At 46.6% G+C, this 24,995-nt stretch overlaps 1 protein-coding gene across 5 annotated transcripts in view; it reads right to left on the reverse strand.

The window, feature by feature from the left end:
• LOC141092973 (uncharacterized) overlaps positions 1-24,995 on the reverse strand; it is a 137,320-nt gene that overhangs the window by 82,001 nt on the left and 30,324 nt on the right. For all 5 annotated transcript variants that reach the window (XM_073579355.1, XM_073579353.1, XM_073579354.1 and 2 more), the window contains exons 4-6: positions 11,812-11,864; positions 10,258-10,402; positions 9,797-10,167 (exon numbers count right to left, since the gene is read on the reverse strand). In XM_073579355.1, coding sequence (XP_073435456.1) covers positions 9,797-10,167; positions 10,258-10,402; positions 11,812-11,864 — 569 coding nt within the window. The remainder of the gene's footprint in view (positions 1-9,796; positions 10,168-10,257; positions 10,403-11,811; positions 11,865-24,995) is intronic.

The raw sequence follows: 24,995 nt of genomic DNA on the forward strand, positions 1-24,995 counted from the left end.
TTAAAAAAAATATTGGAGAAAGAGAAACCAATCACAAACTAAAATGTTTCTATACTAATGCACAAAGCATGGGCAACAAACAAGAAGAATTGGAACTACTAACACAGGAAAAGAAATATGATGTCATTGGAATCACTGAAACTTGGTGGGACAATACACATGATTGGAATACAAGACTAGAAGGATACAACTTATTTGCAAGAAACAGACTTGATAAACGAGGAGGGGGTGTCGCATTGTATGTTAGAAATGCGTATATCTGCACAGAGATTGAAGCTTCAGAGACTGGGAGTTCTGTGGAAACTGTTTGGGTAAGAATACAGGGACAGAACAATGGAAAGGACACCATTGTAGGCATTTACTACAGGCCGCCTGTGCAAGCTGAAGATATGGATGAACTCTTTATGCATCAAATGGCCAAGTTCTCCAAAAAATATGACATAGTTGTCATGGGAGATTTCAACTATCCAGACATTTGTTGGGAATCTCTCTCAGGCAAAACTAACAGGTCAAGGAAATTCTTATCCTCTCTTGCTGACAACTTTATCTTCCAAAAGGTAAAGGAGAAAACAAGGGGAACTGCTACCTTGGATCTAATCCTTATAAACAGGGAGGAAATGGTTGAGGAGGTAAAAGTGGCTGGGACCCTAGGAGGTAGCGACCATGCTATTTTAGAATTTTGGATAACTAGAGGCGGAAGACCTGTGAAGACTCAGACGTCAAGGTTAGATTTCAGAAAGGCAGATTTTAAGGGATTCAGAAAGAGAATTGGAGGGATCCAATGGCTGGATATCCTTAAAGACAAAAATGTCCAGGAAGGATGGGAAATCTTGAAAAATGAAATTCTCAAAGCACAGTTGTTAACAATTCCGAAAAGAGGGAAGAATAGGAAGCATTTAAGGAAACCAGGATGGATGAACACAGAACTTAAGCACATGCTAAAAAGGAAGCAAAAAATGTTTATAAAATGGAAAGAAGGAGGCATATCTAAAGAAGAATATAATGCTGTCTGCAGAACCTGCAAGGCACAAATCAGATTATCTAAAGCTGAAAATGAATTGAGGCTTGCAAGAGATGTCAAAAGCAATAATAAAGGATTTTGGGGATATGTCAAAAGTAAAAGAAAAGTCAAAGATGCTATAGGATTTTTACAGGATGAAAATGATGAAATGGTAAGACAGGATGTTGAGAAGGCTGAACTTTTAAATTCCTATTTTGCATCTGTTTTCTCTCAGAAAGGAAATGTAACATCAACTGTTATTCACTGTCCTATTAAGGGAATAGAAGAATCCAGGATATCTATAAACAGAAAGATAGTGAGGAAACACTTAGCTAACCTAAATGTATTCAAGTCTCCAGGTCCAGATGAATTACACCCCAGAGTACTGAAGGAGATAGCAGAAGAAATTTTTGAACCCCTCTCCATAATCTTTGAAAATTCTTGGAGAACAGGAGAAGTGCCAGAAGACTGGAGAAGAGCAAATGTTGTTCCTATCTTCAAAAAGGGGAAGAAGGTGGACCCAGGCAACTATAGGCCGGTGAGTCTGACTTCTATACCAGGAAAGATCTTTGAACAAATTATTAAACAACATGTATGTCAATACCTGGATAAGAATGAAGTGATTAAACAGAGTCAGCATGGGTTTGTAACTAATAAGTCATGTCAGACTAATTTAATTTCCTTCTATGATGGTATTACTGATTGGGTGGATCAAGGAAATGCTGTAGATATAGTATATCTTGACTTCAGCAAAGCATTTGACAAAGTCTCTCATACAATCCTTATTGAAAAAATGACTAAGTATGGAATGGACAAGGCAACTGTTAGGTGGATTCATAACTGGCTTAGTGATCGGACCCAAAGAGTGGTCGTAAATGGCTGCACATCCAGTTGGAAGAATGTCTCAAGTGGGGTACCACAGGGCTCTGTCCTGGGCCCTGTATTGTTCAACATCTTTATCAACGATTTAGATGAAGGAATTGAGGGTAAACTGATTAAATTTGCTGATGACACAAAGCTAGGAGGGATAGCTAATACTAGAGAAGAGAGAGAGAGGATTCAAAAAGATTTAAATAAACTGGAGAAGTGGGCAGCAACTAACAGAATGGTTTTTAACAGGGAGAAATGCAAAGTACTACATCTGGGCAATAAAAATGAAAAAAGCATATATAGAATGGGAGGAATAGGGCTAAGTGACAGCACATGTGAAAAAGACTTGGGTATACTAATAGATCACAGACTAAATATGAGTCAACAGTGTGATGCAGCAGCAAAAAAGGCAAATGCAATTCTAGGATGTATTAACAGAAGCATACAGTCTAGATCACGTGAAGTAATTATTTCCCTCTACTCCTCTTTGGTCAGACCTCATCTGGAATATTGTGTCCAATTTTGGGCACCACATTTTAAAAAAGACATCAACAAACTGGAGCAAGTTCAGAAAAGAGCGACCAGAATGGTGACCGGTCTGCAAACCCTGTCTTATGAGGAAAGGTTGCAGGATTTGGGAATGTTTAGTTTGCAAAAGAGAAGACTGAGAGGAGACTTAATAGCTGTCTACAAATATCTAAAGGGCTGTCACATTGTAGAAGGATCAACTTTATTCTCATTTGCACAAGGAAAGACTAGAAGCAATGGGATGAAGCTGAATGGGAGGAGACACAGATTAGATATTAGAAAAAACTTTTTGACAGTTAGAGTGATCAATGAGTGGAACAGGCTGCCACGAGAAGTGGTGAGTTCTCCTTCAATGGAAGTCTTCAAACAGAGGCTGGACAGACATCTAACTGGGATGATTTAGCGAATCCTGCTTTGAGCAGGGGGTTGGACCAGATGGCCCAGGAGGTCCCTTCCAACTCTACGATTCTATGATTCTATATATTCTACGAGAGCCCTTTTAACATCCAGACTATGGAATTTTTCCTCCCCCAGATTTTTTGGATTTTCGCAAAAGGATGGAAGGACAATTTCCTGACCCCGATGGAAATCTGATACTACCTTGGGCAGATAACTGGGGTCTGTTCTTAAAACTACCCTATCCTGAAAGACTTGCGTGTAAGGAGGATTTACTGAGAGAGCCTGTAAGTCGCTTATCCTGCGGGCTGATGTGAGGGCTACTAACAGGATTGTTTTTAGGGTCAAGAACTTTAGGGGTAGCTGATGTAATGGCTCATACGGATCTTTTGTAAGGGCTTCTAACACCAGGTTTAAATCCCAGGGGGCTATTCTGGGTATTGGAATAGGCTTAGCTCTATGGCAGGATTTAATAAATCTGGCTATCCACCTATCTGATGCCAGTTTGCAATTGTAGAGCGCCCCTAGTGCCGACACCTGAACCTTAAGTGTGTTTACTGCTAACCCCATCTGCAACCCAGATTGTAAGAACTCTAGGATGTCCCTAATCGGGGGTTCTTTTCCCAACGGCTTACCCAAGAACTGTAGGAACTTATCCCATGTTCTGCCGTAGATGTTAGTAGTCACCGGTTTCCTGCTTTTTAGCAGAGTGGCCACCAGCCCAGGGGAGAACCCCCTATCCATTAAAAGCGACCTTTCAAATTCCACGCCGTCAGATGGAATCCTTTGACCTGAGCGTGCAATATTGGACCCTGAGCTAGTAGGTCCGGGATTTCTGGCAGAACCCATGGATCGGAGAGGGACATCTTCCGTAGCAGAGCAAACCAGGGCCTTTTTGGCCAGAATGGAGCTATTAGAATCACCCTGGCTTGATCGTTTCTGATTTTTCTTACCACAGTTGGGATCAGAGCTACTGGGGGGAACGCGTAAGCCAGTCTGAAGTTCCACTGGATGTGCAACGAGTCCACTGCCCATGGATTTTCCCTCGGGTTTAGAGAGCAGAACCTTTCTGTTTGCCTGCTGTGCTTGTTTGCAAAGAGGTCTATCACCGGTTCCCCCCAAAGCTGAATTATCTTTTGAAAAATGGACCGGTTTAGCGCCCATTCTCCTTGCCTCAGGGTATTGCGACTCAGGAAATCTGCCTCTATGTTTTCTGCCCCTTTTATGTGTAGGGCTGTCACGGAGTGTAGGTGTTCCTCTGCACTGCTCAGAATGTCTGTTGCTGCTTCCATTAAGGAGTGTGATTTTGTCCCACCTTGGTGGTTGATGTATGCCACTGCTACCTTGTTGTCTGACATGATGCGTACGTCTCGACCCTGGAGTAGCGGAATGAAGTGGCTTAGGGCCTTGCCCACTGCCCACAGTTCTCTCAGGTTGGAGGATGCCTTCCTTTCTTGAGGTGTCCAGGAACCCTGACCTATGAGGCCCCTTAGGTGTGCCCCCCACCCCGAGGAGCTTGCATCTGTTAAAATTATATCTGTCGCCTGTCTGTCCCATGGTATTCCTAAGGTCAGATTTGTCCCTTTCAACCACCAGTTGAGAGAGTCTCTGGTTTTTGAGGAAAGCTCCAGCTTCCCTTCCAAACGCCCTCTTAGCGATCTTTGTGCTCTTAGTATCTCCCCCTGGAGTTGCCGGGTGTGAAACTGAGCCCACCTGACCGCCGGAATACAGGATGTTAGGGTACCTAGTAGGGACATTGCTTTTCTTAATGTCATACATGGTTGGTTTCGGCCCGCCAAGGCCAGATTTTGTACCTTCTCTATCTTGGACTCTGGGAGCAGACACTCTTGCCTTTCTGAGTCCAGTATAAATCCTAGGAAGGTCTGTTTCTTTAGGGGTTGTAATTTTGATTTTTTGAAATTGACTATCCACCCTAACTCTTGCAAGGTGTTGATCACCTGAGTCAACTGTGCTGTACAGTGGTCCTCTGAACTGCCCACTATAAGAAAATCGTCCAGGTATGGTATGACCGTATCGTGAATCCGGAGAAAGGCTGTCACTTCCGCTATGACCTTGGTGAAGACCCTCGGGGCTATGGATATGCCAAACGGAAGAGCCCTGAACTGAAAGTGCCTTAGTGTGCCCTGAATATAAAGCGCTACCCTCAGGTATTTCTGGTAATCTGGATGGATAGGGATGTGATAATACGCATCCTTTAAATCGACTACGGCCATGAAGCAATCTTGATGTAGCAGCTTCACTGCCGTAGTCACTGATTCCATCTTGAAGGTCGGGTTCCTTATCCAAAGATTGAGGCGTCTGAGATTTATGATTGTCCTGAACGACTGATCCGGTTTTTTTATTAGAAAAAGGGGTGAATAAAACCCCTTTCCTTCCTGTAAGCGTGGCACCTCGGACAGTACCCGCTTGTCAAGCATTTCTCACCTACTGTGTCCCCCCATTTCCTTGTAGATTGTAAGCTTGCGAGCAGGGACCTCACTCCTAATGTCATTGTTTGAATTGTCTTAACTTGTATTGAATTTATTGTCTGTACATGTCCCCGCTTAATTGTAAAGTGCTGCGGAATATGTTGGCGCTATATAAATAAAAATTATTATTATTATTATTATTGTCTATCAGGCTCAGGATTTCTGTTTCTAAGGCCAGTTGTTCTTCGGTCATCTTCCTGATAGGTGTGATGACGACCACGGGTTTTGGCTGACGAATAAAGGGGATTTTCAGGCCTTCTTTTAGGATGCTCAGAATCCAGGTATTGGAGGAGATCTTTTCCCAGGCCTGGAAAAAGAGTGCCAATCTCCCTCCTACTGGAATATCGGCGTCATTGTGGTGACTTTTTTGAGGTGGAGGTGCCTCCACCAAACATAAACCCTGATTCTTTCTTTTATCCTCCCATCTTCTCCTGTCAGCGGGAGGACGCCCTCTATTGAATCTCCCCCTCCGAAAGGGCTGTCTCCTCTGATCCATAGGGAATCTGGGGAAGCCTTTTTTCTTATCGCCTGCTTTCTCCAGAATATCGTCCAAGTTCTTGCCGAACAGGAATCGACCATCACAGGGGAGAGAGCACAATTTGGCCTTGGACTGAAGGTCACCCGGACAGCCCTTAAGCCATAACGCGCGTCTAGCAGCATTTGATAGTGACGCTGCTCTGGCTGTCAATCGCATAGAGTCCGCCGAGGTATCTGCCAAAAAAGCCGCTGCCCCGTGCAAGAGATACATGTCTGATAAGATCTTCTCTCTTGGGACCCTTGACGCCAGCTTCTCTTCTAACTGCTGCAGCCAGATCATGAGGGAGCGTGCCGTGCAGGTGCCCGCTATCGCCGGCTTTAGACCTCCTGCTGTCGCTTCCCATGCGTGCCTCAAATATGAGTCCGCTTTTTTGTCCAGCGGGTCTCTAAGAACCCCTGCATCTTCCAAGGGCAGGGCCGACCTTTTGGAAGATCTGGACACCGCTGCATCTATTTTTGGGACTTTGTCCCATACCTCCGTATCCTTGTATTCAAAGGGGTATCGTCTCTTAGAGGCGGATGGAAGGGCCCCCGATTTTTCAGGCTTTTTCCACTCCTTCTCAATAAGCGCCTGGATTTTCGCGTTTACTGGAAAGGTTCGTTTTTTCCTCTCCTGAAGCCCCCCAAACATGACGTCCTCTAGGGTTTTAGCCGCCCTTTCTTCCTGTAGGCCCATTGTGGTTCTAATGGCCTTTAGGAGGGCATCTGTATCTTCTACAGGGAAACATGGCTTACCCCCTGTGTCACTATCTGAGGAGTCTGAGGAGGATGATTTTTCCGCCTGAGATGATACTGACGCGGAATCTGAGGGGGAACTAGGGAAATCCTTCCTGCTTTTTTTCCCTTTTTTCAATAAGGACTTAATTGAGCCTTCCATTTCTGACCTGAGGGCAGATATTAGATTGGCTGCGAAACTAGGCGCTTCCTCCGCCATAGTCCGCTGAATGCACGAAGCACAGAGATCTTTTTGCCAGTCTCTTGCTAGGGGAGATTTACATATAGCACAATCCCTATTCTTCTTCTTGCTTCCCGCTTTTCTGGGCCTTTCCTACAGGGTGAAGCATACAATAGAAAACCCCTATTAATATACTGTTAACATTCACGAAGATCACTCACCACCCGTAATCAAGGGTACCGGACTTGGAGGCTGCATCGGAGCACCTGACCCGCGCTCTTTGGACCTTGAGGAGTGCCCCGACCTGCGGCTGGGGCGACTGCTGCTTGAATGGCTTCCATGCTTCCTGCCAGAGGGCTGTGAGGGAGGCAGGGACGCTGAACGTTCCTGCTCGGACTCCATTTTGCACCGCCGATCTACAGCTGTCTTCCTCCTTTTAAATTGCATGCCTCCGCCTGGTGAGCGTCTTCCTCCCCTCCCCCCTGCGACCGCCGGCTCAGCGCTTCAGAAGCCGGCCGGCGTCGCACCCAGCGCCATTACACCGTCGCCTTCTGCTGACGTCAGCCGGCGCACCCAGCATTCCAAGCGCCGCTGACGTCAGCGGCCGGAAGACGCCAGCGTCTCTCCCCTACCACGGGGATCGAGATGCGGCGTGCGCGAGGGGAGGGCGGCGCGGTGGGGGCTTCCCGGAGCCACCGGAATCCCATCCACGCCCGCACGAACCCGGAGCCCCAGGGACCCTGGGGACTGCGCTTCCAGGACCCGACGGCCGGCGCTACAGGTAAGCTACCTGTTCTTCCCGCGCCGGGACGGGCCTGGGTCTTATCTTTTTCTTCGCCCATGACAGGCACCGCCACAGTGGGATTCCTTCCAGGACAGGAACCCAACTGAAGCGGGGGAGAGGTGCCGCCCCTTATGTCTCAGTAGGTTCCTGTCCTGGCGGGGCGGATCCCTCTCTCAGGTGGTGCTGTCATGGGTGAAGGAAAAATAATTATTTTTGCATCGCTTTATTGGTCCGTGACCACCCCTGACACATTGTGCCGGGTGTCAGCTGTGATAATCAGCTGACACCCGGCCGCGATCAGCGGCGCTCACCACGTGGGCGCCGCTGATCGCTGAGACGTACTATCCCGTCCATGGGCATAGGGGCCCAGGTCCCATGGACGGGATAGTACGTCGGATGGCAGGAAGCGGTTAATTTACAGAGATTTCCATTGTATCAGCATGGTACATTACACTGTTACCAAGGTTTTGTCCCTCGGACAATTTTGAGTGTTCCTGATAAGATTTTTTCATGCTGATTTCAGAAATGACTTCAGCTTTTTCCTATCACGTAAGGTTTTTGAGAAGTGATACGAAACATTAGAATATTTTGTTATAATTCTAAAAACTCATATGAACTTTTTCTGAAACAGTATATTCTGAATTTTCCACTGAAATAACAAATCGCTGATCTACACATATGCAAGCACTTATGCGAATTCCGGGCAGGCGCAGTGAATCATTCGGCTGACCATGTATGGAGCATACCACATCTCCTGGGCAGGGGAGGAATCAAAAGACCATACTGACATACTTAGAGCATGGCTGAAAGGATCACGACCTTCAATGCCGTTCGCTGTCCCAATTATAGGGAGAGAGCAGAGAGATCATGTAACATATTGCTACTTCTACCTTACAAATGTAACAGGATATTCAGCAAAGAACAAGAAATCAATAGAATATCCTAATCTTCCTTCAGCCATAAGACCAGTGCCACACGATGAAAGTCATCGTTTTGAAAAGCCGCCCAGAGTAAGAACAATAGAGGACGACAAAGATGAACTAAGAATGTCAGTGGAAAATGAAACTGCTGCAGACCCAGACTTTGAGCCTTCTACATCTAATCCACATCTGTTAAGTCAAGCTGATTTGAGTGACTTGGTCAGAGATTTGAAATTGTCAAAGAGGCAGGCAGAAATATTGGGATCAAGGCTACAAGAACGGAATCTCTTATTACCAGGAACAAGAGTTTCTGTTTTTTGAAGACGTCAAGAAGACCTTAATCAATTTTTCTACCATGTCGACAGTTTAACCTTCTGCAACGATGTCTTGGGGTTGTTTGGTGCTCTTGGATGTGAACATGACCCGAACGAATGGCGACTGTTCATTGACTCGTCAGTTTGAAGTCAGAAGGCTGTTTCTACACAACGGAAATATCTATCCTTCTATACCTATTGGACATGCCGTACAAAAGAAACAAACATATGAGAATATGGAGTTACTATTGACCCACATTAATTATAGAAATCATAACTGGAACATATGTGGCGATCTAAAAGTTATTGCACTTCTTCTTGGACTGCGGCTTGGATATACCAAGTATTGTTGTTTTATTTGTGAGTGGGACAGTCGTACACGAGAAATGCACTATTTCAGAAAGCACTGGCCACTCCACAAAAACCTGGTTGCCGGTCAGAAGAGTGGCGATGCTACGGGTACCGGAAAGTTGCGCATTTTTTTTTTTTGCAAACTTTGGAATTTTTTTTCACCACTTAGATAAGAGAACCTTGACATATTTGGTGTTTATGAACTCGTAATGACCTGGAGAATCATAATGGCAGGTCAGTTTTAGCATTTAGTGAACCTAGCAAAAAAGCCAAACAAAAAACGAGTGTGGGATTGCACTTTTTTTGCAATTTCATCATACTTGGAATTTTTTTCCCGTTTTCGAGTACACGACATGGTAAAACCAATGGTGTCGTTAGAAAGTAAAACTCGTTCCGCAAAAAATAAGCCCTCACATGGCCATATTGGAGGAAAAATAAAAGAGTTATGGCTCTGGAAAGAAGGGGAGCGAAAAACGAAAACTCAAAAAACCCTCTGTCATGAAGGGGCTAAAAACCTTAAGTGATACAGACTTTTGGAGCACATACTGTGTTCAGCATATCAAAATCTATAAGATACAATAAAATTTTCTCAGGGGACAAAATCTTCCCTGATATTTGTTGCGCAGTGTTATCACTGCCGGACAATTTTTGAGTTTTCCTAGTGAAACTGTGGAAGTTGCTGAAATGACACTTTGTGACTCCCAATTCTCACCTGCTGCACTCCAAGGACACTACAATGACCTGTGCAGTCAAAGTGCCCACAGCAGCTCCCAATTTTAATCCCAAGAACCGTATTTCTGTCCCCTTTCGTGGACCGTCTGCAGCTCCTCCTTCCACACTTCTCAGCCCATCACTGGTGCCATCTACAGCGCCAGACTCTAGGTCATCATCATCATCGTCATCATCACAGCTTATCCAGCTATCCGAGTCATCTTCCTCTAAATCTTCTTGGAGGTCAGTCTCATTTTGTGCCTCATCTTTAACATTGTCCTTCTCGCTTGATTTAGCTGTGACTGCTGCTTGCAACTGCTGATAAGGCACAAACTTTAATCCAGCCTTCTCTACGTCAATGTCTCTTTTTAACTAAAGCAATGAAAAATTACAGAATTACCGTTAAGATACAAAACTGGATAAATGTGCATTTTATATTACACTGCAAGGAAATAACATTACCAGGCGAGCTCCTTCAGTATACAAGCGCTCCAAGTTGCGATCTAACCAGAGTAAAAAAGGTCTAAACAAAAGCTCCACTTTTCCAACCAACTGATTAGTTGCATGCTTTCCTTCCAGCCATGCCTTCGAGGCGTCACACACATGCCTGTAAAGAATTATTAAAATAGGTTTAGGTTCTGTTCACATCTGCATCATGCTGTTACTATTAGAGTTAAGCTAATGGACCCATAAGTCAATATTATTCATCGGGATTTGTTGGAAATGTGTAATTGCTGTCATTCCCAACAATGGAAACTCTGATGTTAACCCCTTCACAACATGACGTATATTTATGTCACATGTTGTGTCACTGACTTTGATGCAGGCTCACACTCTGAGCCCGCATCTTTCCTGACACATAAGGGCTGATATAATCAGAAATTATGTGCCTTTAACAGCTGCGAGTGGAGGGATGCTCCGTGGGGCGCCGATGGGTTGTCATGACAGCTGGGGGTCTGCGGATGACCCCTGTGCCTGTCTTTACGATCCTAGGAGATCGTGATTTCTGCTATACATAACAGGGCTGATGCACTGCTATGTATAGAACAAGCCATTGGACGACTGCAGCTTCAAATCCCCTAAGGGGACTATTAGATACAGTAACAAAAAAAAAAAAAAACTTCAAATCAAACCCTTCCGTTTGCCTCTTTTAAAATAACACAATTGAAAAAAAATGTCCAATATATGAAAATATAAAAAATTAAATTTTTTGATGGTTCCAACATTGCGATAAAGTGCAATAACAGGCAATCAAATACATTGTATCTACCCCAAATGGCATCAGTAAAAACATCAGCACAGGGCACAAAAAATAAACCCTCACACAGCCCCATATCCCGAAAAATGAAATCGCTACAGGTCTCTGAAAATCGCTACAAAAGCAGAAATATTTTTTCATATAAAATTTGAAAGATTCTTTTCACCACATAAAAAAAAACCTGTACATGTTTGGTATCTACATATTTGTACTGACCTAGAGAAATCATTGCCAGGTCAGTTTTAGCATTTAGTGAACATTGTAAATACAAAACCAATAAAATATTAGTGGAATTTTACTTTTTTTTTTTTGCAATTTCACTGCACTTTGATTTTTCCCCCATTTTCAAATACACTATATGGTAAAATGAATTGCGTCATGCAAAAGTACAACTCGTCCCACAAAAAGCAAGCCCTCCTACTGCTATGTGGACAAATAAATAAAGTTATGGCTCTTGGATGGAGGGTAGGAAAAAATGAAAACGAAAAAAAAAAAAATGGAAAATGTCCATGGCGTGAAGGGATTAATATAGTTGCACATTATTTGTCCAATGCATCATCTGTATGGAGTTTGTAAGTACTCCCAGTCTTGGTTTATTTCCTACTATACTCTGCTCTGTCTCCATAAATGGAAATAACAGATTCTGAGCTGGGAACAATGCGAGATGTGTTATTCACTCAAAAACATTCAGAATATAAATAGAAAGAGTGGCATAAAGAGGTATTCCCATCTCGTATATTTATAGCATGTTACCATACCTGCCCATGATGGAGGGTAAATCTTGGTCTTCAGGAATCTGAATTGTGAAGACCTGGAAATAAAATGAATAAATAAAATTTTTTCGAGAATAATGACAGTCTTGAAATATTCTCTGAATGCATTAACAGCTGAAAGAAATAGGTATCCAATAAAAAATTAAGGGATATTCTGGCTTTATTTTCAGTTTATGTATAGGAGTAGGAAAATATACAGTTTACTAATATACATGTATAGAAGTCTACCAAACCTTTGTTATATCCATGCAGAAGCCTCCATTTCTCCACAGTAGTAAAGATTATGGATCAGTCCTGTGTAATGCATCCATGAAAGAAGTCAACACAGAGGAAACAGCCGTGGGATAAGTACATTTCCAGACCTGCTGCTTGACCTTAAGTGATGCTGTTAAAGGTGACCTGTCACTTGCCATAAATAGTGTGAGGTAGCGCTGTCATTCACATAGGGGATTCTCGCTTAGCCGCCACAAAACCAGATCCAGCACGTTTTCCATAAAACCATTATAGTCCATACGGTTTATTTATGCAGCATAAACCAAAGCAAGCAACATAAAGTTCATATCAGCATAGCGTCCTTGACAGAGCTTCTCTCTGTCCTCCCTGTGGTCACACAGGTTGGCATACACAGGCTCTTCAGCCTCATAGTTATCTCACCCATGTCCGGGTTTCATCATGGCTGTTTCTCCATGCTGCAGACATCCATTCCCTCCAGGGAATCATCAGGCACGTCCAGCCATTACACACAGCCACTCCACATGCTGTTAGCCAGGAGACATCTCCCAGTGGGACCTTTCACAACGGACCAACCAGGTCCCTGCATTATATGGTCCGTAGCCACGCCTACCGGGTCACATGGCTATGACCTGATCACAGGTCCTTGAACCATTCATACACACTTTGGAATAGCGTTCTTAAACACACTCCCTGGGTGGTTTTGTAGGTAACTGGGGCCCGCCCGTCTCCCCAGTTACCTGGAGACTTCTCCCTGACACATTGACACAACACGTCAGCAGTATCACTGCTGATCAACACAGACATCAGTCTCCATCTCAAGGCCAACCACCTTAAGATACATAATGGTCATTCATGACTCTGCCATTCATCCTCTCTTCTCGGACATCCACACAGCACCCCCTAGCGGACACAGTGGTCACTACACCACATACCTCCCCCCTCTGTTCAAACCTGTGGGGTTGAACACACCGCATAACCCCAGGATCTCGAGACCCGGCACTCACTACACCTTGCCCCCCAGGTCGAGAGAACCATCTCCATCTGTCATACGGCCTCATTCCTACGTTAGGCCTCTCCCGCCCCCAGCGGTCAGAACATTGGCCTTGATCCTTGGCCCTCCAGTCACAGTCTGTCTGCGTCATAAGACACTGTTTAGTCACCACCCTCCTACAGTGCGCTTCGTCACCTGACCTTTCTCTGTTTGTTCTGTTCCTCGACCAGCTCCCCTGGTCATTACGGTCACACGTCTTAGTTCAGCCTACTGTCTGGCCTGAGTCTGACTCATTCAGCATCTCACAGGAACTACGGTCTCTCAACGTCATCCTGCCAGTCGAACTACCACTTGCTGACATTCTTCGGCCATCTGCCAGGTCGCTTCTTGGAGGAACCGTTTGGGTCCTTACATCTTGGGTTGAAGGCGGCCGCCACCTGGTATTCCGTACCTCTTTATTAATTCGCCAACGGTCCCGCCTCAACTGCTCAATATCTTGCAGGTACCCCACTTGATACTCCACGAGCATCCGAAAGTCTCTCAGGCTCTTCACGGAGCCAACCACCATGATGGGAATCCTACCCACTTCACTGGATACCTGGTCTTCATCCTGAGGAGGGAACCTCACCCGCACCACACCGGAGATATTCACAAGGTCTTGCATTACCTTCCCGGATCTTCCAATGATTCTCCCAATCAGAGCTTTGGGTACCGGAACCACATCTTTCCGCAAACCTAGTCGATCCATAGCCTCCTTCGCTAACTCTAGGCGCCGAGCAGCCTTCATATTACTCCACCTCACCAGCTGTTTGGCGTGGAGACATTGTAAATGCATCTCTTTCAGGACAGCTACTGTCATGGTCACGTGTGTCAGGACGCAGATGTTTCCGCAAGGCGAACCCATATGACACACGTGACCCTGGATACACCGCCTCCAGTGGGGCGCATTTAAATAATAAAACGTGCAGGTGGATAAGCCGCCTCCACCTGGCGAATTTGGGTATTACACGTTATATACATAAAATCTGGAAACCCCGCCTCCAGTACGGCGAATTTAAATAATAAAGGGGGAACCTGGGAAACTTGAACAATGGTGGGCCCTGCGATAGGGAATGGGGGACATGGAGACCTCCTAAGCTCCCCTGAGCCAGTGTCCCTGCACTCCTGACATTCCCTATACAGGCTCCGAACCTGTCGCCGCACGCGTACCTTAACGCCCTTGCTCACCCTGACCCTAAACCCTCACTAGGGAATGGGTCGGTGCGGAGACTAATCCCACCACTGCACTAATGACACACATGAGGAAAGAGACAATACAGGGGAAACACCACTTAGCTTTGCTCTGTTGCGTGCGCTCCCAGCAACAGAGCCCTCCACCTGAGTGCATCTTCTCCTCCACCTGGATCCATCACCATTACAGGATCCTTCACCTTAGTGCAGCCTTGGAGCAGAGTCCACAACCAGTTGCAGCTGCTTAGTACCAGAGTCCCAAGGAAGTGTTCAGCTTCTGCCACGAAGTCGAGCATGCTTGAGTCCAGCTCAGCGGCCAAGTCCCACATGGTGAGTGCCACTCTCCATAGTCGCCACTCCACCAGCCCATGCAGACACTTCCTGCTGACACCATTACTGCGACTCCACCACGCTATGCCAGCCCTTCGTCCAGACACCATAGCTGACACTCTTCCCCCCTGGCTAAGCTGCGCAGGACTCCTCACCAGCTCCATCCTTCATCCAGGCTCTCCAACTCAAAATGAACACAATCTCAAAATATCACAGGCAGTGATTGCACACCCCTAGCACACCTCCACAGGGTGTCACACCTGATCCCCAATTAAGTGCACAAAAACCTAAAGTGCAATACTGCTAACCACCACCGGGGACAGTCAAAACACCTTGGAACTTTCCAAAGTAAAAAAAGTTCACCCAGTGCAATTTAAAACTGTCAGATCATGACAGCTACCCGGCTTGCTGTATCTTTCCTGGCTGATATTATCACCAACTGCCGAGTCTCAGGTGCCCAGTGCACCTTACACGCCTTGACCGCCTCTTTGAAAGCCTCATGCACACCTTCCTCCACACAGGCTTCTTGCATGTCTTTGGGTACCTCGACTACAGATGTGAAGGTCGTGGTTTTTCTCTCTTCCTGGACAGAAGACTCTGGCTTTACCACTGACATTTCCCTCACTACAGTTGACCCGACCGGGTGACTGTCTTCGTCAGTCCTTAGCTCACAAACTTCACAAGATTTTACCTCTTCACGACCCTTTGCCACGATTGGTACTGGCAGTTCCGTCTTGTTGTCACTCGGGCCCAACCGCTGTAAGTCTTCGTCCAGTTTCCTCTCCCGCCGAAGATCTCTTACAGTTTCTTTGAGTTCCTCCATCTCTTCCCTAAGGGTCTTGTTCACACTTTGCCAGGTGGATAGGTAACCTCTGAGCTCCAAGACTTCTTTCTCGAGCTCCTCGACCCTGTGCTCGGCCGTTTGTCTCAGGACTCCTTCTCGTTTGACATGTTCTTCCACCTCTTCTCTGAGGGCCTTATTCAGTCCTTGCCACGTTATCATGTGACCTTTGAGCTCAGAGACTTCTTTCTCTAGCTCCTCTAGTCTGTACTCTCTTTCCCTCTCAGAGCCACAGTCACCCCCAGAGTCTGAGTCACCCCGACCTGCCGAGCAATCCCTCCAGTTACCCATTAACCGTGTGAATACTTCAGCCGTCTTATCAACCAGGTCAACGTCAGTCCTGTCACGAGACGCCAGGTCCGTCCGTTGGGCAGACATACCCCTTTTCCCGGTCAATGAAGCAGCTAGCTGGGTGACAGAAGGCGGGGTAGAGGGAAGAGCACCAGGGAGGCTAGTCCTGATCTGGCACACCCCAATAAGTTTGCTAAGTTGGCAGATGAGGGGAGTGTTAGTGCAGGAGTAGCACTGCTGCAGCAAGGCATGTCCTCTGAAAGCCGGAGGAGTGTCTGCTCCAGTAAGGGGGGAAATAGGAGAGCAGGGCAGGCCAGACAGGTTCTGGTAGTGGGAGACTCAATTATTAGGGGAACAGATAGGGCAATCTGTCACAAAGACAGGGATCGTCGAACGGTATGCTGCCTACCTGGCGCTCGAGTCCGACACATTGCTGATCGGGTTGACAGATTACTGGGAGGGGCTGGTGAGGATCCAGCGGTCATAGTGCACATTGGCACAAATGACAAAGTTAGAGGTAGGTGGAAGGCCCTTAAAGATGATTTCATGGAATTAGGCTGTAAGCTTAAAGCAAGGACCTCAAAAGTGGTATTTTCGGAAATACTTCCTGTACCACTTGCCACGCCAGAGAGGCAACGGGAGATTAGGGCGGTTAATAAGTGGCTCAGTAATTGGTGTAGGAAGGAGGGGTTTGGGTTCCTGCAGAACTGAGCCGACTTCTCAGTTGGCTACAGGTTCTACGCTAGGGATGGGCTGCACCTCAATGGGGAGGGTGCAGCTGTGCTGGGGGAGAAAATGGCTAGAAGGTTGGAGGAGTGTTTAAACTAGGGTTTTGGGGGGGAGGGTATTCCTTTTATAGGAGGGGAAGACAGTGCAGATAGAGACCTGGGCGCAAATAATGAAATTGGGGGTGGGGGTGGCATGGGGGGTGGGGTTAGAATAGTTAATAATTTAAGAAAGAATAGAGGTACAGAGAGATACATAAAGTGCATGTATACTAATGCCAGAAGCCTCGCCAACAAAATGGAGGAATTGGAGTTAATGTTGTTGGAACATAATTATGACATGGTGGGGATATCTGAGACATGGCTGGACGAGAGCCATGACTGGGCGGTTAATTTACAGGGCTATAGTCTGTTCAGAAATGACCGTACAAATAAACGAGGGGGAGGCGTGTGTTTATATGTAAAATCATCCTTAAAACCCATCCTTCATGATAATATATATGAATCTAATGAAAATGTAGAGTCCCTGTGGGTGGAGATAAGGGGAGGGGGGAAAAATAATAAATTACTGATAGGGGTTGGTTATAAGTCTCCAAAAATAATGGAAGCAAAAGAGAATATCCTCTTAAAACAAATAGATGAAGCAGCGACTCAAGGAGAAGTCATTATTATGGGGGACATCAACTACCTTGAAATACATTGGGGAACCGAAACCTGCAGTTCCAGCAAAGGTAATAGGTTTTTGACAACTATGAGAGACAATTACCTTTCACAACTGGTTCAGGACCCAACAAGAGGGGGGGGCACTGCTAGACCTAATATTAACCAACAGGCCAGACCGCATATCAAATGTAAGGGTTGGGGGTCACTTGGGTAATAGTGACCACAAATTAATAAGTTTTCATGTATCCTTTAATAAGATGTGTAGTAGAGGGGTTACAAGGACACTAAACTTCAGGAAAGCAAATTTCCAACGGATGAGAGATGATCTTGGTGCAATTAACTGGGACGATATCCTGAGACATAAAAATACACAAAGAAAATGGGAGATGTTTATTAGTATCCTGAATAGGACCTGTGCACAACATACACCGTATGGGAATAAACATGCGAGAAATAGGAGGAAACCACTATGGCTAAATAGAGCTGTAAGGGGTGCAATAAGAGATAAAAATAAAGCATTTAGAGAATTAAAGCAAGTAGGTAGTGATGAGGCATTAACTAAATACAGAAGATTAAATAAATTCTGTAAAAAGCAAATCAAGACAGCAAAGATTGAGACAGAGAGACTCATTGCCAGAGAAAGTAAAAATAATCCCAAAATATTCTTTAACTACATAAATAGTAAGAAACTAAAAATATCAATTTTGTGACGTTGCAGCGATATTGCTAGCGATATCGCTGCATGTGATACTTACCTCCGACCGCTCCCCCGCTGCTCATCGTTGGTCACGCGAGAACTACCTGGACCATTCCTCGTCGGCCACTTCCTGCTGCGCTTCCTGTGGCGCCGACGAGCGAGGCGTGGAGGCGGGCGGGAGGATGCCAGGATCGCCTCGTCTGACAGGTAAGTAGCGACCCCCGACCCCTGCTATGTCGCTGGTGAGATCTGCCAAAGGTGACCTCTGAGGAGGCACCCATATCCAACCTATAATTTTTATAAAAGGTGGAAGGAGAAGACCATGTAGCTGCCTTACGTATCTGGTCAATTGAGACCTCCGACCTCTCCGCCCATGACGTTGCCATGGCTCGAGTGGAATGCGCCCTCGGACCCTCTGGTGCCAGCCTGCCACTCGATGTATACGCTAATGAAATAGCCTCCCCAAATCCACCTAGCCAAAGTACTTTTTGACACCCTATGACCCTACCTGGCCCCCTGGAAGGACAAACAAGGAAGGAATTATCCTTCTTCCAAGGATTAGTGACCGATAAATACTCAGGCACCTCCTAACATCTAGAGTATGAAGCTTTATTTCTTCCTGGTTTTTGGATTGGGGAGGAAGGAAGAGAGAACTATTTCTTGTGACCTATGGAATTTGGAGGTTGCTTTGGGCAAGCAAGATGGATCTGGCCTAAATATCACCCTGTCATCCAGAAACTCAGCATATGGAGGGAGTCTATAAAGAGCCTGGATAGCACTCACCATCCGAGCCAATGTTAACGAGACCAAGAAGCTACCTTAAGGGAGAGCGACCTTTATAGAAGCTGAGTCAATGGGCTCAAACGGAGAATGTGTCATAGCTGTGAGAACCATAGTTCAAGTCCCTCGGCATAATTCTTTCTTTAAGAACGGGCCTAGGTCTACTTGATGCTTTAATAAATCTGGCCACCCAGTAATTACCCGCGATATCACAGCTAAATAAGGCCCCCAGGTCTGAAACTTTTTGAAAGAACTTCAAAATTTGACCTATCGTGGCCCCCTCCCCGACTTTAAATTCTGAGGTAGCTAGAAATTTCTTCCAGGTCCTGGCGCAGATCTTGGCCGTGACCAACTTCCTACTTTTTAGGAGAGTGGCTATCAAATTGAGGGAAAATTCCTTATCCCTCAGTAACGACCTCTCTAACTCCACACCGTCAGGTGAAGCCCCGCCACTCATGGATAGTAGACTGGCCCCTGGAAGAGGAGATCCGGAAGCTCCAGTAGTACCCACGGATCGGAGACCGACATGGTCCTTAGCCACGAGAAACATGCCCTCCTGGGCCAAAAGGGGGCAATCACTATAAATCTTGCCCTGTCCTCCCTGATCTTCCTCATCACTAGAGGTAAAAGGGCTAAGTGGTGACGAAGGAATAACTCAGGTTGAAGTCCCACTTTATCAAGAAGACATCTACCACCAGTGGCTTTTCTCTGGGCATGAGAGAACAGAACCGCCTCACTGTTCTGTTGTTTTGGTGGCAAAGAGGTCTATGTCTGGCTGACTCCACATTCGCACAATCTGGTCAAAGATGACACTTTTCAGCATCCATTCTCCCTGCCTTAGTAGGTTGCGGCTTAAAAAGTCTGCCCTGATGTTGTCCTTTCCTCTTATGTGTAGAAGCGTCAGAGACAGAAAATGTTCCTCTGCTAATTGGAATAGCCACTCTGCCACTTCCATTAGGGGTCTGGACAGAGTTCCACCTTGGTGGTTGACATAGGCCATCGCACCCTGATTGTCAGAGAGGATCATGACATGATGACCCTGTAGGAATATAAGGAGCCTCTTTACCGCCAGCTCCACTGCAGTCAGCTCCTTTAGGTTAGAAGGACTATCTAACTGTTGTCCCCATAGTCCCTGGACTACGATCTCCCCCATATGCGCGTACCCTCCATCCTGTAGGGCTAGCGTTTATGGTGATCACGCGAATTATATGATTTTCCCAGGGAATCCCCCTGGACAGGTTATACCAGTTTAAGCACCACCTCAGGGAATGTATAGAAAAAAAGGACAAGGTCATCAGTCCCTGCAGGTACCCCCTAAGGCTGAGTTCACACGTGGCGTTTTTTTCGCGTTTCCGCAGCGGTTTTAACCGCGCGATTTTGTCGCGAAAAATAAGCATCCCATGCATTCCTATGGGATTCTGCAATGCTGTGCTAATGCTGCGGTTTGTACCGCGGCGGAATCGCTTTGCGGCAAAAACCGCAGCATGCTCATTAATTTTGCGGAATCGCGGCGATCCCGCACCCATAGGAATGCATTGTTCCGCTTACTCCCCGCATGTGGCTGTGCACACCATGCGGAAAGTAAGCAGAACAATTGCGGATGGTACCCACGGTCCGGAGGAGAGGAGACTGTCCTCCGGGCTTTGGGTACCATATCCCTGTAAAAAATAGAATTTAAAATAAAAAATATTGCTATTCTTACCTTCCGGCGTCCCGCGCAGCCTTCCCGCCTCTCTCCACGCTCTCGTTCCCAGTAATCCTTTGCGAAAATGCCCGCAATGACGTCCGTTCTCACGGGATCGCAAAGTCTCGCGGTCATTCGCGCGACGTCATTGCGAATTACCGCGAGACATCGCGATCCCGCGAGAACGGACGTCATCGCGGGCATTTTCGCAAAGGATTACTGGGAACGGCTGCGCGGGACGTCGGAAGGTAAGAATAACCCAATTTTTTATTTTTTTTACATTTTATCTTTTACTACTGATGCCGCATAGGCAGCCTCAGTAGTAAAAAGTTTGTCACACTCGTCAAACACTATGTTTGACGAGTGTGACCAACCTGTCAATCAGTTCTCCAAGCGATGCTACAGATCGCTTGGAAAACGCTAGCATTTTGCAAGCTAATTACGCTTGCAAAATGCTAGTTTTTCAGCGGGAAAATCGCGGGAATTTAAAATGCGATTTTCCCGCGGAATGGAATTCCGGAATTCTCGCGGTAATTTCGGCGAGAATTCCGGTACGTGTGAACTCAGCCTAAGGGCTCTATCATTAAACAACACGTCCCATTGTAAGGTTCTTGTATGAAACTGTGCCCACCAGACCGCTGGGATGCAAGAGATTATCGACCCCAACAAAAACATAGCCCTCATAAGGGACATAGTAGAATTGATTGATGCTCTCATTACTTGAAACCGAAGGTGAACAAATTTATCAGGCGGCAGACGACACTCCTGCCTCTCTAAGTCCAGAATGAGCCCCAGAAACTGCTGCACTCTTAAGGGTTGTAGCTGAGATTTTTTAATGTTCAGTAGCCACCCCAAGTGTTCCAGAGTGGACATTATCCTCTTTACCTGAGCTGAGGAATGAACCTCTGACCTGGCCACAACAAGAAAATCATCCAGGTAGGGAATAATCAGGACGTTAGTTTCAAGCAGGTGGGCCATGACCTCGGCAACTACCTTTGTAAAAATGCGATGGGCCACGGCAAGATCAAAGGGGAGGCCTAAATTGGAAAGGTCTAACTGAGTCCCCTATGACTACCACCACCCTGAGGAACCGCTGATCATCTGCATGAATAGGCACGTGATAGTATGCATCTTTTAGAGCCAACACTGCCATAAAACAGTTTTTAAAGATTAGCTTTATTGCTGATCCAATAGATTCCATTTTGAAGGTGCTTACTTCCAAGAACCCATTTAGAGCCCTAAGGTTAATGATTGTCCTGAAGGAGCCATCCGGTTTCCGAATCAGAAAGAGGGGGAAATAAAACCCATTACCCCTCTCTGGCCCAGGAATCTCAACCAGGACTGCTATACACCATAGCTATAGGACCTCAGCCTCCAGGGCTCCCTTTTCCGAGGGGAGTGACCGGGAAGGGGTTACCATGAACCTGTCCAGTGGGATAGAAGAAAACTCCAATTTCAGCCCTGATGCAGGCTATGCACCCATTCACTATTGGTAATCTCTGACCAAGCCGGGTAGAAGGCCGACAGCCTGTCCTGTAATGGGACAGGAAGTCATTGGGGTGGTTTCTTACGCTCTCATGATGAGCCCCCAGACATGAACCCCGTACCTCTTCTCTACCTCTCATCCAACTTGGCTCAGTCCCTGGAAGGATTCCTATGACTAAACCTCCTTCTACTGAAGGGACGCCTGTTGGAAGGGGCCGACAGACTGGGGAATTTCTTTTTATCATCCCCTGCCTTCTCCAGAAGTTCATCCAGGATTGGTCCAAAGAGGTAACCGCCCCTCACATGGAATGGAACAAAGTCTAGATCTGGCCTGAATATCCCCAGGCCAGCACTTCAGCCATAACACTCTCTGAGCCAAGTTTGAAAGGCCCGCTGCTCTTGCAGTCATCCTGACCGAGTCCACAGAGGCATCAGACTGCGGCACCTTGAATCACTTGTAAGGTGCTTAGAATAGTCTCCCGCGAGTCTCTAACTGATCTAGCCAGATCATCATTGACCTGGCCGTACACGTATATGCCACTGTTGGTCTCAGGGCTCCTGCCGACATTTCCCATGCCCCCTTAAACGTGTCCGCCTTCTTATCTAGAAGGTCTTTTAGGGTCCTCAGGTTCTCAAAGGGCAATGAGGATATTTTCAACACCTTGGCCACTGCCGCATCAAGCTTTGGGGCTTTATCCCAAGTGTTTGCTGCAGGGTCCTCAAAGGGGTATCTCCTCTTAAACACTGGAGGAAGGGAGCCCCTCTTCTCCTTCCTCTTCCACTCCGGCGTACCAGAGAATGGATTTTTTCATTTAAGAGGAAGGACCTGCGCTTGATTTGGTGAAGCCCCCCAAATATGACATCCTTAACAGAACATTCCGGCCTGGACTCCAGTATCCCCATAGTGCTCCTAACCATTTTCACTAATTTATCCACGTGGTCTATGGGGAAACAAAAGCGGCCAGAGTCATCTTCCGAAGAAGAGGAAGCTGAAGGTGATGATCCGGAAGAGTCCTCATCTCCAATACAGTCAATAGAAGAGTATGACTCCGGAAACGTAGCTTTACATCCTTTCCTCTTAGGGCACTCTCCCTGGAATAGGGACATCATGGACTCCCTCACTTCCGCTCTAATAAATTCTTTAGGCTCATGGCAAAGTTAGGTGTCTCCGCTACCGTTTGCTGGACACAAGACTGACACAATCTTTTCGGACAGGAGTCCGGCAAGGTGGACCTCCAAAGGGAACATTCCTTGGGTCTTGACTTCCCTGTTCACTTCTTTCCTGGCAGGGTCAGGAGAAATAAGAGGATGACTACATCTTCGAGTGAACTTTCACAAAGATCACTTACCAGTGTTGCAACAAGTAGGTACCGGATTATGAGGGGGGCACATCTCAGCTGACGCTGCTCTGGAGGAGCTCCTGCGGCTGGATCGCTCTGTTAAATCTCGACTTTCACTTGCCTGGCCATCACTCATATTGTCACGGGTCTTTCGCCGGGCTGCACAGGGCTTCTGAACGAGCTGTACATGATGCTGCGCAGGGTGTACCCGCTCCTGCTGCTCGCTTGACTCCACCTCAGGAATGAGCTCAGAAGCACTGAAGCATGTGCCAGGTGCCCAATTAAAATCCTGGGCGCGCCCCCCAGCAGATCCTGGTCCCGGCGCCTCTTCCTCCCCCCAGAACTGCCACGCTCCCGGCATGATGCAACCACCCCAGCGCCCCACCTCCTGCAGACACATGACCGAGCTACCCCGGTCATAGCCCGCCCTGGACCCATTGCCTCCCCTCCGAACCCCAGCCGCCCCCGACGTGTCACCATAGCGATCCTGGCCATGTCACCGGGGAATGCCAAGAAGGCGCCACCAGCTGAACCCCCCGCCTGGCCCCCGGACCGCCTCAGCAGCATCACACAGCACTCCCCCGGAGACCCAGGACACACCCCAGCCCCGGCCGCATGCTAGGCAGCGCCATGCCGGATACCACGCAGCGTTTGCAGGGACAAACTTACCTTCTTCCGGCAATGACCTTCTGGAGCTGGTAATGCTCTGGACACGGCTCCATGTGCACCGATCACTGTTGTGCGATCCATCCTGGACCCTCCGTGGTGCTTACAGGGACCCTCGCTGCCTGAACCGACCGCCGGGCCTGGGATCCGTTGATTCTTCCATCCTTACACAAGTATGTCTGTAAGGAAAGGGTTCCCGTCAGGGACCAACTGATGCATGGGAGAGGTGCCGCCCTTTTATGTTGTAGGTTTCCTGTCCCTGAAGGGCAGATCCCCTCTCTCGTGGTGCTGTCATGGGAGATCGAATAAATGTATGATTTCCTATTCCATAAATAAAGAGAAACTGGGTGTTAAAGGTTTCTTTTTATTTAAGAATACAGACCTAAGCATTTAATATTACACCCATTATGCATTTTACAAATACATTAGCAGCCCTTGCTTTTGGTTCAGCTTCCTGGACCTATATTTGGAGGTGTGGACGTTCACTTGGGCTGTGCACTTTAATCTACCCAGCTTTCCACAGGCAGGTGTAATAAAAAGTCAGGCCCTGGTCCTGCTCTGCCCCTGGCTGTCTTGAGGCCTGTGGGCAAATAGCGGGGAACGGCTTTTACATTTTTTGATCAAAAAGATGTCAACCAAGTACTCAATGTTTTTTTGCATGTGTTACTATTTATTTACTTACTATAGTGTTTCTAAGCATTGAATTTATCCAAAGTTATACTTCTAGAACAGGGTTTCCAAAACTCCAGTCCTCACGGTCCCCAACACATCATGTTTTCAGGATTCCCTTATTATTGTACAGGTGAGAGAAGCTGGGGCAATTTCTGCTATCTCAATAATAATTACGTCATCTGTGCAATACTAAGGAAATCCTGAAATTACAATCTGTTGGGGGCCGTGAGGACTGGAGCTTGGGAAATACTGTTGTAGCTTAACATATAATCAAATAGTATTCTTGCAATATTATTCAGACCCCATTACTCAAACATACATGTGGCAGCTATAGACATGCTACAATGGTTCACTAGAAAACCTTTAGGTTAACAATTAAGAGTCCGACAGTCACTTCTATAGTGTGTTCTTGGTTATTAGACTCTCTTCTATGCACCAATAGGATATATGGACAGGGGATGTATTCATTTTGAGCAAGACCTCCCTTGAAGCAAATGGAAATAAACAGCGCTCAGACACTCCTGGCATAGCTAACCATTA

The sequence above is a fragment of the Dendrobates tinctorius genome, unplaced genomic scaffold, assembly GCF_039654945.1.
Source record: "Dendrobates tinctorius isolate UK_male_01 unplaced genomic scaffold, ASM3965494v1 ptg000062l, whole genome shotgun sequence".
In the NCBI taxonomy this organism is placed as follows: domain Eukaryota; kingdom Metazoa; phylum Chordata; class Amphibia; order Anura; family Dendrobatidae; genus Dendrobates; species Dendrobates tinctorius.